The 18228-nt window shown below is 35.8% G+C and overlaps 1 protein-coding gene across 2 annotated transcripts in view; it reads left to right on the top strand.

The window, feature by feature from the left end:
- The window catches only part of CERT1 (ceramide transporter 1), a 91161-nt gene that overhangs the window by 66903 nt on the left and 6030 nt on the right, over positions 1-18228 (top strand). Inside the window, exons 9-14 of one of the 2 annotated variants that reach the window (XM_016205244.2) lie at positions 2155-2241; positions 5373-5465; positions 5965-6042; positions 12439-12534; positions 15246-15378; positions 16255-16325. In XM_016205244.2, the coding sequence (XP_016060730.1) occupies positions 2155-2241; positions 5373-5465; positions 5965-6042; positions 12439-12534; positions 15246-15378; positions 16255-16325 (558 nt within the window). The remainder of the gene's footprint in view (positions 1-2154; positions 2242-5372; positions 5466-5964; positions 6043-12438; positions 12535-15245; positions 15379-16254; positions 16326-18228) is intronic. The other variant, XM_016205245.2, reaches the window with a different exon arrangement.

Here is an 18228-nt window from a genome sequence, read left to right as displayed (position 1 = left end):
GTGTATTCTTTATTTCTGCTGTGGCATTCTTCATTTCCTTCATAGTTTCCATATCTTTTCTCAAGCTATTGAGCATCCTTATGATCAGTATTCTGAACTCTATACCTGGTAGATTGCTTATCTCCATTTCATTTAGCTCTTCTATTGGAGAATTCTTTTGTTCTTTCACTTGGGGCTTTTTTTTGTCTCCCCATTTTGGCTGCCTATTTGGATTTGCTTCTATGTATTAGGTAGCTCTGCTAGGACTCCCAGACTTTTGGATGGTCTATGGTGTAGGCCAATGTCAAACGCTGTTTGTGACTGGCCTTGAGTACCCTGTTTGAAGCTTTCTGCACGTCACAGCTTGTAGTTCCCTCTGCTAGGGCTGGGTGCATTTGGAATGGACCAAGATGTGCACCAAGGTCTGCTTTTCCAAGCCCTGGGCCCAGAAGCAAATCAAGCAAAGACTAAGAGCACCCAGAGGCTGATTGTTATCAGTCTTTTAATGAGCCTCAGGCTGTAGAATCCCCACAGGGTAGGGTGAGAGGTTTTCAATGTGTGGGGCTATTGCTTCCCCCCCACCCCTGCCGGCAAAAGCTGCTTGGATGGTAAATGTCTGCCTAAGAAAGATGTCCTCTGCAGTATGGGGGAATGACTCAGCAAAGGAATACAAATATTTGCCCTCTGAGCTCTATCCCCCAAGCCAGCACTCCGAGATTCTCCTCACACAGCTCTAGTCCACTCTGCCCTCCCTCCATTGGAGCCCAAGGTGAGTGGCTGCACAGGAACCTTTGTGTGTTGACCATTTAAGAGGGTGCCTGCATTTCCAGCCATCTCCCTGGCAGAGAGAAACCTGGCTGCTTTTTCACGGCCAGATGTTATGTGGGCACCTTTCTCACTTCTGGTGCTCTGAGCTGGGATGCCCAGCTTGGGATTTAGGCCCCAGAGTTCTCAGTGGTAATCCCCCCACAGCTGAGATATCCTTCTGGACTTTCAGCTGCTGCCTGTGGGAGCCCCTCCAGCCCTCTCGTGCCTCTGCACTTCCTTCCAGTCTCTATGCAGTCTCCCCTTTTCCTCCTTGGTTATGAGAGTGCTCTCCAGCTCGTCTCCAGTTGCAGTTGATTATTCAGGATGGTTTTTCTATATTTTAGTTGTAATTCCAGTTTGATCCTAGGAGAGTGTCAGTGTAGCTCCCACTCAATCTGCCACCATCTTGGAATATCTCTAGTATAGGCTTTAAAAGGCTCATTATTATGCCTGTTCACTTTATAGGACAAGTTTTTATATCCCCTGTGAGGACAATAATTTTTAATGTTATCTTCTAACTCACTTTTTTAATTAAAAGCAACCAGTGGAGGAAAAACCTCAGTACTTTATGCAGACAAGAGATTTTAGTTTGTGCAATGTGCTGTGAGGTCTTATCCACAGCATAACACAAACTATTATAATTGCTTTGTCTTTATGTTTGAAAATGTGTGAAACCAACTTCTTTCCTCATACTTTTTTTTGTTAAGCAATTAATAAAATCTTCCGTATACATACATGTATATTTGAATTTTATAAACTATTTTTTCATCATATTTTTCAATTGAAAAATATATAAGAATACATCTGGTAATTGTCATTAATATTGTTGATGTTATTCATTCAGAGGGAAGGCAGGGATGGGGGAATGGATGGGGAGAGATTAATTAAAAAAGTTACATGCGTATATGCATAACCCATGGACACAGATAATAGTGTGAGGAAGGCCTGGGTGGTGGGGGCAGATGTGGCATGGAGGGGGTCAAGGGGGGGGAATGGACATAATAATACTTACAACAATAAAGATAAATTTTTTAAAAAATGAAATTTTTAGCTTAAAGTCCATACGAAAGTAAGCAGTGGACTGGATTTGGCCCATGGACCACAGTTCACCAGTCATTTATTCTAGATAATTGCCCCAACACAATATTGATCAAGATGCAGTAAGTATATGAGTACTGAGTGAAGGAATTAATTGTTATACTCATGATTCTACACAGAGCATATGTTACTCATCTTTTATGTAATATTACTTAGTGTACTAACTGCTTCAGAAACGTTTATTGAGTCACTTTTCAACTTTCCCCTAGAGTTAATGCCAGAATTACCAGTGTTTTCCATTTTCTTAAATCACCTTTTTTCCATGAATAGGAAGGCCCCAACAGTCTAATTAATGAAGAAGAGTTCTTTGATGCTGTTGAAGCTGCTCTTGACAGACAAGATAAAATAGAAGAACAGGTATGTCTGTTATTAAAAATTTTAACCCTAGGTATTCCTTGATATGTGAAGTCAGTTCCTTCATTGATCCGTTTCCAAGCAATGGAAAGAAGACCAATGATAGTTTAAAGAAAGCATGCAAAATTAACATGAAATTAAATGAAAATATTTTGCCTGTTCTCCTTGAAGTACCCAACTTTATCATGATCCTATTAATATCAAGCATATATTTACTCTGAGTAAAACAGTCTCTTTAAATTTCTTTTAACCACCAATTGCCATGTAAATTCAAAAGGAAGATGACCAAGAATGTATTTTTATTCTGTTGGTACCATTCAGTTTTTATTATTAACTCCTTTATTGTTTTCACTACCTTAACCTTCCATTGCTTCCTCACTTTTAACTTTGCTCAGTGTTTTATCATGATTAAATTCACAGCAGTTATGCCCATCTTCTTTGGAAGTGAAAGAAAGGCATTTCTTAAGTCCTTTAACTCTGATTTCAAGATTAATTTGATCCCTTGCCTTCAGTTCTGTAACAATGCCGTTTTCGTGTATTGCCACTAGATAGTACTTAAGGGTGAATTTTAGTTACCTTTCCTAGGACTTGAAGCATCTTGCAAATAAATGATATGTATATCGGTTTTATACTAGAGATTTACTTGCATAAAATGTTGGCATGTTCATTCCCTGTCATTGCTATGGCAGTCATGACTGTTATGCCCATTTACTGGTCTATAACTCAGTGATAAAAAGTTAATGTCACATTAACTTATAAAGCTTATTGCTCATTTTTTTATACCTAAAAGATGCTACACAACACTCAGAGTGGGAACTTTCAGTTCCTAAATGACCTTTAGTTTTGGATGCCAAAAGTAGCATCATTTTTAGGGTTGCCACCTTCACTGTTCTGTTTTGTTTTGTTTTGTTTTGTTTTGTTTTTTTATGTAATATGTGTTGTTACAGGAAGAGTAGTGAACTGAGGTCATGACAACTTTTAGTCTTAGTTTTGCCACTGGATAATTATGAAGCTTTAAACTTATCACTTAAATTCTGTGGGGCTTGGTTTTCTAATCTGTGACACAAGGAGTTAGACAAGATGACTCACACCATACCTCTGGCTCTAAAATGCTACTCTCCTAAATAGCAACATGGTGGTTGAGTTGGAGTTGAAGAGAATCAGTGAAAACTTCTATAAGCTTTAGAAAAAAGAAATATTCATGGGGCTAACAACCTACTTCATTTCAAACTATTTTTGACACTCTGATAGTCTACAAAACAAGTCGTTAAACAGACCATGACTTTCCTTGCCTAATAACTAAGCATGTCATTTTAACAAAGATGATTACAGTATGTGTGGTAGGCTGTAGAGTATAAGTGTCAGTAACCCATGAAATCAGTTTCAAGATTCAGATCATTTCCCTCATTGTATGCGTTAGATATTGCAGTGCTCTCAACACAGCCACTACGTAGCTATTCTTCAGTGACAGTTTTGAGTTTACATTATTTGTTTTACATTATTTGCCAACATAAGGGAAGGTATACAAAAAAGTGGTGAGTGAGAGATGAGATCTTTGCAGTTGTGTTCAAATTGTGTTGAATAGAAATTACCAGTTGTCTTCTGCATAGTTAGAAAATGAGCGCGCACACAACACAGCACAGTTCCTGGTACATTATGTTTAGTAAATATTTATTGAATAAGAAGAAACTAGGGAAGCTGAAGAAGAAGAAAGAGGTTAAGTGGCAGCTTAACAGAAATGTAACGGTTGGGTGAAGACAGAATGAATACCTTTATGGAAAGGAGACAAAGATATACGTGATATGTGTTTTGGAACGTAACCAAAGCAAACACTGATATTGATTCAAATGATACAGCCGTGCAGGGGCCTTGATGAGGTGGAATGACTGGAGTAATCTGAGCAGAGTTTGGATAAGAAAATCAGCAGTGTTAAGATTAATTCATGGCATCATAAATGATGTCATGTTGGGATTGGAGAGTCTGACTAGGAGCAAAATAAAAAAACTGATCCATGGTCTAAGTTAGTAACTGTGGAGTCCAAAAAGAAGAGATTGAATTGGGACACATAAAAATGTCAGTATTTGGCAAGGTTTATATCTTTAGAGTAGTTTCATCATTCAAGTATTTATAAGTGTTGGCGGCAAAATGGCACCAGGTGTGTGTTAGACCTGTGGAGTCAGATCGGACCTCATTTCAGCAACCTCTGTACTTGAATTCTGGCTAAGAAAGAATTCAGAGCCAAGACTCAAACACAAGCAAAAGTTTATTTAGAAAGTCACAGGGATAGAAGAAGTGAATCATAGAAGAAATGGGCTCAGGAACCAAGTTATAGAGGCAAAAGAAGAGTCCTTGGAGCTTAGGAAAGACAGAGGCAAGGAAAACATGCCTGGGGGTAAGGGTGGGGAAAGGTCCAGGTGTGCTCCATGGAGAGAGCCAGGCTGGGTCCTCTGTTTTGAGGGTATTTGTCTGGCAGTCTCAGGGAGGATCCCAGTAGAATATTCATTGGCTTTCCAGATGTGTTGTTTCAGGGTCCTGGTCTCTACTGATTTGTCGGTGCCAGGGCAGGGATCATTAATCACCACAGCTGGTCCTGATGTCAGCCATGGGGTCACTTGTCCGGTTTGGCTGCTTTTCTGGGCCTGGAGCTGAAACACAACTGAGGCCTAGAATTATCCCTTGTTTAACCTAAACTCTGTCCCTGTAGTCAACAGACCCATGGCTTTGTTCCTAAGATTATCTGATGTCCTGGGGGCTTAATCCTTAAGGAAGTGGACATGCAGGGGCTTGTATGAATAGTCTTATGAGGCTATCCTCTTGCCCCCCTTGTTCTTTCCCTCTCTAAGGGAGTCTAACCCGCATGACTAGCAATAAGGAGGAAAGGTGTTAACCTGGGGAGTGAGGTCCTTGGTTTCCCAGTTTTGCCCATAGCTAGGCACCTGGCATTTTCCGTCCTGCTGTCCTTCTACCTGGACTGTCGTCCTTGCTCTGCTCTTGTCTGTTTAACTGCCTACCACCTAAGTACTGAAGTGTTCAATAATTAAATATTGATAGTTCCAGGTTATAGGTTATATTAACCATTCTTTAGCAGCAAAATACACTTAAAAATCTTAGCATCTTAACATGTGTTTTCTTAGTCACAGAGCGAGAAGGTCAGGTTACATTGGCCTACATCCATGCCATCTGGAGATGCCTTTTCTTCTGTGGGGACTCATAGATTTGTCCAAAAGGTAAGCCTAACGTCAGAGTTTACTGAAAGTGTATGTTGTATTGTTCTTCACTGTTGATGGAACTATTTTGTATAGATTTTCTCCCTTTTCTTGAACTTAAGTAATGAGATTTTTTGGTACTATGTTTTCTTCCATATACATCCTCCAAAATAGTTAGGAACCTTCTTATGAACATAATGTTCTTTTTTATTTAAAGGGAAAGGGAGGGGAAAGGGATAGGAAATGACTAGTCCAAAATAGCCAAAAGCATAGCCAGTTATATTAAGTTTCTTTTTTCTTTGGGGTTAAGTGGTATTATATTATTGAAAGCACTACATTCATTTTAGAAAGATTTTGGAGCATAACACATAATAGGTGCATGGAGTCAGCACTTGCTGCCGAGCTTGTTTCATATAGTGCTTTGTTCTCTCTCTTTATCTCGTGTTTGGAAGTTGGTACTGAATGCTCTGTTGTGCCTTTGTTCTGATTACTTGGTTTTTTCTTTGTCTGTCTCTGGTAGCCCTATAGTCGCTCTTCCTCCATGTCTTCCATTGATCTAGTCAGTGCCTCTGACGATGTTCACAGATTCAGCTCCCAGGTACTGTATGAATGTATAGAGTGGACTTGAGTCTTTCTGTGCTATATTTCAGCCTGCTTTCCCAGTTCCAAGAAATCTTTTGGTTAGGCCACTTGTTTTTGCTTTGAATTTCAAATAGTTAAAAGCATTAAAAAGGCCTTCCTTGTCTACTAAACAGTTCCTCTATCAAGCTTGCATGTGCCTTTTGTATCCTCTACTGTGAGTATCTTGGAATTTTGCCATATAGGAGGAACTCCTGAAAGATTTCAAATTGAATTGAAACAGTTGAAAGTATACGGTTTTTAAATATGTAATATCTGATTTCTTCAGACAGGATTCAGCAGCTTTGATGGACATGGTCTACAGGATATGTTATAGCATAAAAGCAGAATTCAGCAGTCTCACTTCTAATTTAAAATATCATAATTATGTTCAACAGGGAAATAAATTTTAAAATAATATTTGTCTCATTACCATTATAATAAATACTAAACACTATTGAACAGGTTGTACTTTCCTTATGCACATTACTGGTGGATATTATAAATTAATATTTCTATTCATATGCTACATCTGTAGAAATTGGTTTTAATTGCTTATTTGGAATCATCAGTAAGGGTTTAGGAATTTAAGAGAGGAAGCCGGATGCTTGCAGTCTCTGCCCTCATAGTAAAATCATTGAAGCAATATATTTTAGCATCAGCATTAGTTGGGAAAAAAATTGTTCTTATCTTCCCATCTTTGCAATTCAGCTTTGTATCTCTATAGTGATTGCATTTTATTGGATTGCATTAGGTTATTTTAAGAACTTGAATTCCCGAAGTGACCAAGTTTAAATTCTGGTTATTTGCATGATGTTGGATGGCTTTCCTAACTCTTCTCTGCTTCACTTCTGTGGTCTAACTAGGACTCAGATCTACCTAGAGCCTGGCATGTAGTCAGTGCTCAGTAAGTGAGCTTTTAATAACATTGTAATAACATAATTTCTTTGAGCTAACCAAAATTATCTATATCATTTTTTCTCTATCAGAGTATTCCAATAAAAGTTTTTAAGTCATAATTTAAAACAGATTCCTGTTAGTTTACACATGTGAATAAAATTTGCATTCGTTTTTAACTATGCAGTAAAGAAATTCTAAGAATCAAATCTTGTTTTTCTGACTTTTACAGCTTTTTCTCCTTAAACATTTTTAAGAGATGTATTAATTTATCAAAAATCACCTATAGCCAAACTTATTACAATTATTTCTTAACCTTTTGTGCATCCATTTATGCATGCCTTTTAAAAAGTGACTCATTCACAGTAAGTCACTTACAAAACTAGATAATCTGGGGAGATTTTGGATTATTCTGCTTAAGTTCCACCTTGTATTAAAATAGTGAAATAACAGACTAAAACCCGTCAGTTCTGGTCACCATTTTCCCTTAAAATATAGGAATATACAGGCTATAAATGAAAGGAAAATGTAATGAGAGCAAAAAAAGAATATAAGCCACTGATAAGTGCCTAAGAATTAGGGCTTCAAAACCTAGATCAGGACTCTGGCTGTAGAGAACTATAGAACAGCTGAAAGCCTTCAAGTACAGATGAATGTATCACTGAGAAGTAGGTACCCAGCTTTTTACAAACCTTCTGCCAAATTGTAGCTTATTTCTTTACCTAACTTCTTGTGTAACTCATGTATATAAGTTGAGAAGTCTTTCCAGTGGGTTATTTTTCTAATATGTGATGCTCATGATTGATCAGATTCTGTTTTAGCTTTTGATTATTGTACTATGTTATATGCCAAAAGGGGCAAAAATGAAGACAAATAGCATTGAGGTCTTCGATTGTTTATTGTCCTTGCTAGAGTATTTGTTATCATTAGCAGACTTGGGCTCTGGCATTTAGCTCTTGATTAATTGGACTTTGGCATCTGTTTTCAAGTCTTGGCTCATGACCGCTTTGTTCTTATTGAAATTATGTTCATAATCCTGATTGGGTAGAATAATTAAACATAGAATTACGAGATGCCCTATACGAGATGAAAAACAACTTCTATTAAAATAAGTGAATCTACTAGGAAATTAATAGTAAGTCATGAATCTGTCTGCTGGGCAGAAATTGGGAATGAAGTAGCTGCAAATCAAAGTGTACAGAAAGTAGAAAGGACTTGGATTTATAAATGGATCTTTTGGTCACATTTATTTGCATAACACAGTTCCTATCTAAAGATGTCACCTCAAAAATCAAAGAGAAAAAAATCATCTGTTGAAAAAAATTAAATCAAAGGGTGGGCAGTACATCAAAGGGTGCTGCAGGTTACTGTATGGTGAGCATCACTGCAAAACAGTTCTGTGTAAAACTTCTCTACTTTATGTCCATAGTAACACATTGTGGTGATTATTTATTTTATGCCTCCCTTTTCTACTCCACAATAATGTATGCTAATTGTAGCAGAATGAGAAAGTAAATAAACATAAACTACTACATCACTTGATATACATTCTCATGCATATAAATAATAGGCACATATGATAAATACACACACCTTAATTATCTTTCTACCAGAATAGTTCAATACACACACACACACACACACACACACACTGTTTTGTAACCAGCTTTTTTTTTTAACATAATTAGGCCCATCTTCCCATCAGTAATAGTAAAGGCCTCTGTATCCTTATTTGTTTATGATATGTATATTGGGTTTACCTTCTCACCTGATGCTGAACATTTAGTTTATTTTCAGTTTATTTCTGTTACAGGTAGTGCTAGCTACATGGGCATTCTTGTATATACATCTTTATATAAGCATCTTTGAACAATTATTCAATTATTTCCTTAGAATATATTTCTAGAAGCAGAATTGTTAGGACAAAGGCCATGCACACTTATCAACTTTTTTCATTAGATTACCAAACTGTTAATTTAAAAAGTTGAACCAGTTGCATTCCCATGTCAGTTTTCTTTTGCTGTACTAACACTGAATATTATAATTTAGTTAATTTTTGCCAATCTGATACACTAAAAGTGGTATTTTTGCTTCTTGATGTTTGCATTTCTTCTGTGAGTTGACTCTTCATGGTTTGGGCCATTTTTCTTTTGGGTTAACAATACACTGTTAACTTGTTATTAAATGAACTAGTCTATCCAACATCTCTCTCTCTCTGACCCTAACTGTAATAATAAGTATAGTTGTATTCCTTTTAAATGGGTAAGAAAGAGATCTGAACTATGTTTGAGCTCTCCTAGATTTTTGTTCAGTAGAATTTTGTTTATTACAATTTTGTTGTGGTATCAAAGGGCAGTTTTCTTTTAAAATTACTGTATTGCCCTGGCCCGGTAGCTCAGTTGGTTAGAGCATAGTCCTGATACACCAAGGTTGCAGGTTTGATCTCCGTCAGGACACATATAAGAATCAACCAATGAACACACAGCTAAGTAGAACAACAGATCAGTGTTTCTCTCTCTCCCTCCCTTCCTCCCACTTCCCCTCTCCCTCTAAAATCAATAAATAGAGATATTTTTTAAAAATTTAAAATTACTATGTTAATAATGTTAGAAAAATTCAATTAGCCTCCTAAAATGGCATACCAAGTGATTCAAATGTGAGATGAGAGAAAGGGTTATAATTGAAGTACCATCACCTCTTATTTCAAATATGTTTTATTTTTTTCATAGTTTACTTGGTATGAAGATGCTGTGTGTGTTAGCTCATTTTTTACTCTAGGTCCAAAAAAATTAAGGGCCTGATTCCTAAAATTATGTTTAGTCTCATTAAAACTTGCAAATACTATTAAAGCAGGAAAAACCTGCTTCAATAATTTTGGTCCAGTCTTTTTCTTCTTTTATTTTTAAAGTAATAGCAGGTTGCCCAGCCGGGCGTGGCTCCGTGGTTGAGCGTCGGCCCAGGATCCAGGAGATCAGGGTTCGATTCCCGGTCAGGGCACATGCCCGGGTTGCGGGCTGCAGCCATCAATGACTCTCTCATCATTGATGTCTCTATCTCTCTCCCTCTCCCTTCCTCTCTCTGAAATCAATAAAGATATATATAAAGTAATAGCAGGTGTTGCTAGTAACATTGTTTCCTAGTATATCAAATTTTGAGCCTAATAAAATGGTAAATTTGGTGTGTGTTTATTCTTGTTATCCAGATTACTGGTCCCTTGTTTCCCACTTATGTTTTATATACAAAGTCATAACTGAAACAGTAAATGGAGTAGGTTAGATCTGAAATGTCTGTGGTCATGAATGCCTTAGTCACTGCCCCTGTAGTAAGATTGGCTACTTCATATTTTATTGCAGTGAACATTAAAATTCATTATAATGAGATCATATCTGTATCAGCTCTCTTCTTAATCTTAATATTACTACCTAGATAGAGGAAGATGCTTGGATAAAGATTTCATGATGAAGGCTTTGCAGAAATGGTTAGCTACTACAATAATTGAGTACTTCATTGGTTTCTTTAATTTCCTAGGAATACAGCACTGAATACATTTTGTTTCTTTGTTGGACTTTTTCAAGCCCTCTTTAGTCAAGGAAGTAGATAAGAGCAAAACACTGAAAATTTCCATAGCTGCAGTGGTAACTGTGATAGGAATACCATTTTTATTTTCATTTGTCTAGAAAGACAATGTTAAACGTACTTTACATTGTTTTAACTTACGTTACCTTCTCAGTTTATATTTGTGGAATCTGATTTCTTTTAGACCAAAACAAATCATTTTTCAAACTTTTGAAATCACTAATTGAGAAATAATCTCCCAAGCATAAACACAATTACTTGCATACTTTCCAACAAAAGAGCTAAATGACACTAAAATTTTTTTTAAATAGAACTCACTTTGTTTTTTAACAGAATAAAATCCTTCACACTCTCCTTTCACAAGTAATCCATTAAAAGTAGGGCTTAGTTGTAGGAAGCGTTTCTTTTTGCTTCTAATCTTATAATAAATGTAGGTCTTCTTAACTCCCAGTGTCCTTCCTAAAAAGTACATATTCAGATCTAAAGATTTTTAAGATCTTGGGATCTAATAGGGGTAAAAATTTCTCCAAATCATGCGACAGACAATGAGGGCAATGCTGCTTCGGCTTTTTTATTTAAGGACACTAACTGGAACTTTCTTTGTTCTCTTTTGGAAATGAGATATATTTTTAATGTATTTGTAACTTGGAATCCCACATTAGTCATGCTTCACTTCTAAAAGCATATTTCAAAATTATAGAGACACACAGGTTTTTCCAGGCGGGCCCTGAAGTTATATTTTCTAATTCAGGCTTTATAAAATTATAGAATGTACTGTTAGTCACATTTTAAATTTTCTCTCAAGTCTGTAACCCAACACTAATCACATTGTTCTGAGGATTATGAATAAAGAAATAAAATGTTGTTAGTGTTTACTTAATACAAAAATAGATTGTAGAATCTCAGCATATATTTGTATCAAAAACCTTTTTGCAATCACTGGAATTGAAGAGACACTTAAAGCCACCTGCTTTTGGTCACCAAAGATGCATTCTGAGGTCCAGAAATCTTGATGTAGCAGAAGTACATGTCACAGTACATATTGATAACATCCTTTTGTGTAGAAAACTCATATCCCCAGGGTTAATAATTTTAAGCGTTTCTGCCCCCAAACCATTAATTTTGTATTTAAAGTATTTATTTCAACATATGTATAGACCTAGTTCTTGCTTTTTTATCTCTAATGAACACAATAGATTTTATATAAAATAGTTAAACTCAAATACATTTTTAATCAAAGTACAATATACATATTTTTCAATTCTTTTCTGGCTTCTCTAATGTATTTATTGCATAAAACAAAATTATGAGTAAAAAAATTAGAAAATAGACCTTAAAGTGTCTATGCATAGATGGCAAAGGAGCCAGTTCTTCAGCAACTATCTTTTTATCATTTCAGTGAAATAACAAAAGTTTTATTACCTTTTGTAGGGAAATCTTGATGTTTAACGAGTTTTCTAGTATCTCAATGTGTAGTCTTAAAGATAGAAACACTGGACTAGATGGTCTCTTCATATTCCTTTTACCTTTAGAGTTTAATGATTTTATGCTTTAAGACATCATCTCTGTAAGGAAGTGTGTTATGGTAAAGGAAGGAAATTTTTTTTCCAAAAATGCTTATTTTGGTCACTTGATGCACATTAGGCCCAGTGTACAGTGTGTTATTTGATTGAAGCATCTTACTTCCCCACATTTCTCCCTCCTCTCATTAACCTAGATATGGTATCTGGAATGTGGACTAAACTCTTCAGACTACTAACCTGTGTGCATTTGGTTGCTCAGCTTTCTAAGAGCATCATTTCTGAACTGAAGTAAATGGAATATCGTTCCTTTTTAAAAAGAGATTATGTCATAGCTATTCATTGGAGGCAGATTCTTATAGCTTTACTTTTTTCTTTTCAAGGTTGAAGAAATGGTACAGAATCACATGACTTACTCATTACAGGATGTAGGTGGAGATGCCAATTGGCAATTGGTTGTAGAAGAAGGAGAAATGAAGGTAATATCCCAGTGAAGTGCTCTAGGTTGCTAATTGCACCTCTGTTCCAGTCATATTGTCATTACTATTGATATGAACAAGGGTAGCATTTAAAAGTTACTTTTAAACAAATTATTACATATGATCAAAGAAGCACCAGAGCCCTAGCCAGTTTGGCTCAATGGTTAGAGTGTTGGCCCACAGACTGAAGGGTCCCAGGTTTGTTTCCAGCCAAGGGCACGTACCTAGGTTGCAGGCTTGGTTGCCGGCCCCTGCTCGGGGTGTGTGCAGGAGGCAGCCAATCAATGTGTCTCTCTCACATTGATGCTTCTCTCTCTCTCCCACTCTCTCTGAAAAGCAATGGAAAAAATATCCTCTGGTGAGGATTAAAACAAACAAAAAAACCCAGATATTGACAAAGAAAATGTTCTTTTGCTTTCCTGGTTTAGTTTTGTATAATTTCTTTGTGATCAGATCTATGCACAAACCATTCTGTTTTGCCTAGGCTGTGGAAAAATAGTATTTTGCAGTTTAAAAATGAACAAGTCACAATTAACTGATGGCTCTCTTTCGATATTTCTCTTTTAAGAAAATTTTTTTAATTTATTAATTTTTTTTTTTTTTTTTTTTTTTGAGAGAGAAACATAGATTTTCCACTTATTTCTGCATTCATCGGTTGATTCTTGTATGTGCCCTGACCGAGAATCAAACCAGCGACCCCTTGGTAAATGGGACGATGTCCAAACGAGGCACACTGGCCAGAGCCATTTACTTTTATTTTGTTCTTTAGATTTCACATGTAAGTGAAATCGTATGGTATTTGTCTTTCTCTGTCTGACTGGTTTCACTTATTGAAAGCTCATTTCTTGTTCAGGAGTTTTATAGAGACTGTTGACCAGAAATATCCTAGCAAATGGGCTTCAATATTAGATGTTGGAATTTCCTCTCCTCCTGAATAGGAAACAAATCAAGACATAAGATAGAGGAGACTGGCAAAGGAGATACAAAGGCTCTAATTCTCATAAGCCCATGCGATTACTGCCTGGAGACCAGCTGTCACAAGGTCTTTTTACCTCTTAACAATGTTTCTGCCATATCTGGATAATCAGAGCCCTCCACAAGAGCAAGCCCTAAAAGCAGACCAGAATGCATACTCTCTGCAGAAGAAGGGTTGAGCCACACCTGTCTAGTTCTCCCTCTGTGCTCGCTGTTCAGATAAGTTGCTGTTTCTCCCCTAGGGAGGTTCCAGGAAGTGAAGGGAGTAAGTAATAGAGAAGAGGTGATCACAGCCCACAACATCAGAGAGAGAGAAATTAGGGCTGCATTATGAGGAGTATAAAGTAACCCTGTAAAGAGAATAGTATATCATTTGTAGCAGTCAATTAGCCACTATGCAAAGTAACATTTTCAGAAGATTAAACTGATAGGGAAGAAACGAGAGACCAAGAAAACCACTTGGGAGAGTCAGGTCCAAGATGGTGGAAGTCCACCTAACAGAGTAACCATAGTAGAACAGTCAAGCTGTTGGATGTCTTATAGAAGATTGGTAAAAAGCTTAATACCCTACATGAAGTGTGAGAGAAGGAGTCAGAAGTCTACAGAATTCCATTTTAGGTGATTAGGATAATAGCTGTCCCAATAACAAATAAGCTTGTAGGGAAAGGAGTTTGGTGAGAGAGATTGTAAAAGAGAAACTATCTGTGAAATGCCTAATAGTATCTGGCCTCATAGGCACTACATAAATTGAGAACCTGATTCTCCCTATGAACATGTTTATCCATTTGTCGACTAATTACAGGTCCTGGCCAGGTGGCTTAGTTGGTTGGAGCATCGTTCCACACACCAAAAGGTTTTGGGTTCTATTCCCGGTCAGGGCACATACATAGGTTGCAGGTTCAGTCCCTGGTTGGGTGAGTACGAGAGACAACCAATTAATGTTTCTCTCTCGAACTTCTTACAGAGTTCTCTAAAATAGCAAACCCTCCATAATTTTGAAATAATTTTAATTGGCACGTTAGATACACAGCCTCAGTATTTAAAGCAAGAGATCTTTATTACATTTCAGTTTTCAATCATTGATTCAACAAATAATTGCCTTACTGTGTTTCAGATACTATTCTGGATGCTGGGGGATACATGAGTGAACAAAGCTGCCTTAAATCAGTATCCCTAAGGAGATTATGTTTTAACCAGGCTTATTTGTCCTTCTTTGCCATGTTGAACAGTCTTTAAGAATGTTCAGTAAGCCCAGCTGGCGTAGCTCAGTGGTTGAGTGTCGACTTATGAACCAGGAAGTCAGGGTTCAATTCTCAGTCGGGGGGCGTGCAGGAGACAGCCTGTCAATAACACTCATCACTGATGTTTCTCTCTCCCCCTCTCCCTTCCTCTGTTTGAAATTAAAAATATATATTCTAAAAAAGATAAAGAATGTTCACTAAAAAATGACTGATTTAAATTGATATATTTATTTTTTGAACAACTCATAGTAGTCATTCATCATATATGCATATTTTTCATAGTTGAAGTTTACCATGATTTGTAGTTTTAAATATTTTTAATGTGTTAATAATTTGAAATTTTAAACGTAATTTTAACAGAATATTTATGTTCTATAAAGAGTTTCATAAATAAAATCCTAAAAAGCTGTTAAATTTACAAACATGCTTTCAAATTTGTACTTTAGGAGTTTGATTTTTATTTTTTAAACAGGTTTTTAAATATGTCCTATGTAGGTATATAGGAGAGAAGTAGAAGAAAATGGGATTGTTCTGGATCCTTTGAAAGCTACCCATGCAGTTAAAGGAGTTACAGGACACGAGGTCTGCAATTACTTCTGGAATGTTGACGTTCGCAATGATTGGGAAAGTAAGCTGCTATTATTAATATATTTTAATATAATTATTTAGAATGTAATATCAAATTCAACCCGGTTTTCTGCATATTATCTATAGTTTACAAAGTCAGTGTAGAAAATATTTGGAGAATCATATAGGGGACTGATAATACTTTATATTTAAGTAGAATTTTCACACTATAAAATGCTGCTCAGTATATTATACCATTTGATTTAATACCTCAACATCCCCACATAGGTAGGTAATAAAGTGAAATTCAGATAGGTCAAGTAACCTGTCAAAGGCCACAGAACTAGTTAGTGGAAAAGCCAGGACTAAAATTAAGGTTTCTGTTTTATCTACTTTTCTCCTAGGCTGTTTTGTTTCACTGGTAAATCCTAGAAGAATCCTGCTCTGGTTTGTTCAGTGACTTTGGCAGGGGGACGGTTTCCCTTAAACACCAAATTTTATAAATAGATACTTCTGAACATCATAAGATGTATATCAGTGACAGTTTGACAATCTTTTCCCAATAAATACAGTCACCTAAGCCTAGATAGAGCAGTTTTTTCAGCTTCAGTGAATTAGAGATTTTAGGAAGGGGTGTTAGGGAATAATTTGTGCCTGAGTAATGCAGCGGTGGTTAGAATTGCTTTCTTGCTGTAGAAGCTAAATATTGGACCAAAGAAAATGAGACTTCCTGATAATCAGGTCTCACAGCCACCGCCTATAGTCCTAATATTACATATTAACTACGTTCCATTTGAACGTAGCCCAGGTGGGGCAGAATTCTGTTTGTTCTACCATAATGTTCATTTGTAATTGACTTTCAGTATAATTGAATTAATCACGTTCTAGGAAAAGGTAATATGTCTTTTTGGCTACTAATATTTTCCCTTCATTTCAGCAACTATAGAAAACTTTCATGTGGTGGAAACATTAGCCGATAATGCAATCATCATTTATCAGACGCACAAGGTAAATATCTCTTCACCCCAAAAGGATTTCACTATAGTTCAAACTGAGACATATAAATTTTCCATAGTAAAATTTGGCAGGAAATTAAGTGCCAGAAAAGATCTGAAGACTTTATTAATAATTCAGGAATGCAAATATTTTTCTAGCATCTAGTCTCTCTAGGAGATAAAGGATAGTTATTGAATATGAAAGTGAATCAGTTTCCTGTGACAACAATATAATAAGGGGAGTGGAAAGTATATTATTAGCCTATGTTAAGCCTAATAGATGTGAAAGTGATCTTAAATGTATTATCTAAAAGCAATGGAAAGTTACTGAGCATGACTATTTGAGAAGTTGGTCATACACCAGAGCACACAGAAATATTGTCATTTAAATTGGTTCCCTTTTACTTCATTTCTTCCTTTGCTAATCTAGATTTAAAATTTTAGAATAGTATTCATCTTCTACTCTCTTTCCCTTCTGAAAGTTGCCAAATAGTATTTCAAATAAAGAATACTAAATCAAAACTTCAGAGAGATCCATCAAAAGCAGTATTGTGTTATATAGGATTCAATAAGTACTTCATTTTTCTCTTTTTCAAGTGATTTTTTTAGTTGAACTGAATATGTGAAATTATTTGAGGTTTGCTCTGTATGTCTTAAGCTTAGTCTTGTCACCTGAAGCATCTTTTATTGAATGACTATTAGCTAGGCTTCATTGTACATGGTAGCTGCTCAAGAAATGTGTTAAAACGAAGATTTTGTTTCAGCATACGTATTTGTTGGGGGAGGAATCTAAGTGAAATTTAAAATTTAGTAGATGTTAAAATATTAATTGCCCTGTAAGTTAGAGTGAAAATAAATGGCCAATAATTTAGAATCAGAAGAATCTTATTATCTGACGATAATTGATTCTGGAAAACAATCTGCTGCAAATATTTCACTTGGTAAATAGTAGATGGAGGGGAGGATTATATAGGTTGTATTAGGTTTATTTCTTGAAAAATCAAATTAAAAAGTATTAAAATAATGTATCACATATAACAAAGTTTAAGTTACAATTGTAATTATTTGAATAAAAAAATTTTCCTGGCATGTTTTTTTCCAGCAAAATCCAATAATGCTATATACATCTTTCTCTTTAGATTTGACTTCATTTATAATATGGCCTTAAAGAGAGCTACTCATCTTCCGATATTTAAGTCATTCTCGTTCTTTACATTTCTCTCTTATCATCATCCTTCTGGATTTGCATTTATTAGTTCTAATATTATAGCCAAATTTTTATTTATTGGCTTCACATACATTTTTCCAACACCACTTTTGTTGACTTCATGAAATTTTGTATCTTTTAAAAGATGAACCATTTCACTTTGCAAATGATTTGTGTTGTATTGACATTGAGTTGTTGACTATTTTTATACTCAACAATCAGAAAAGACAAGGTGTATTTTCTCTCATTTAAAAGAACATAGTCCCAGTTTTCTGAGACCTAGGTACTATGTCATTCCAACAGTATATGTTTTTCTTTGTATACCATAAAACTCAAAGATTCTGTCTAATTGATTTGGAATTCTTCAAATGTGATTATGGTATCAAAGGAGCAGTCTTCTTCCCCTAAAATATTTGCCCTGAAGTCTCTGAACAATTTAGGCTGAGGTTTAATACTGTACTTATAAAAGCAGGACATTACCAGGGTCTGTGGGAGGAGGTAATCAGGTGTCATTGCTTTTAATGGGTAGAGTTTCAGTTTGGGATGATAAGAATTTTGGAAAATAAATAGTGGTGATGTTTACATAACATTATGAATGTAATTAATGCTACTGAATTGTACACTTAAAAATGGTTTAAATAGCAAATTACAATTTAATAAGAAGAAAAAATAGCAGTTCTGCTGGGCGTGGCTCAGCGGTTGAGCATTG

This window comes from Miniopterus natalensis, chromosome 3, assembly GCF_054644295.1.
Source record: "Miniopterus natalensis isolate mMinNat1 chromosome 3, mMinNat1.hap1, whole genome shotgun sequence".
Classification (NCBI taxonomy): domain Eukaryota; kingdom Metazoa; phylum Chordata; class Mammalia; order Chiroptera; family Miniopteridae; genus Miniopterus; species Miniopterus natalensis.
Note: the sequence above shows the minus strand (reverse complement) of the source record. Positions and strands in the feature narration are given on the sequence as shown.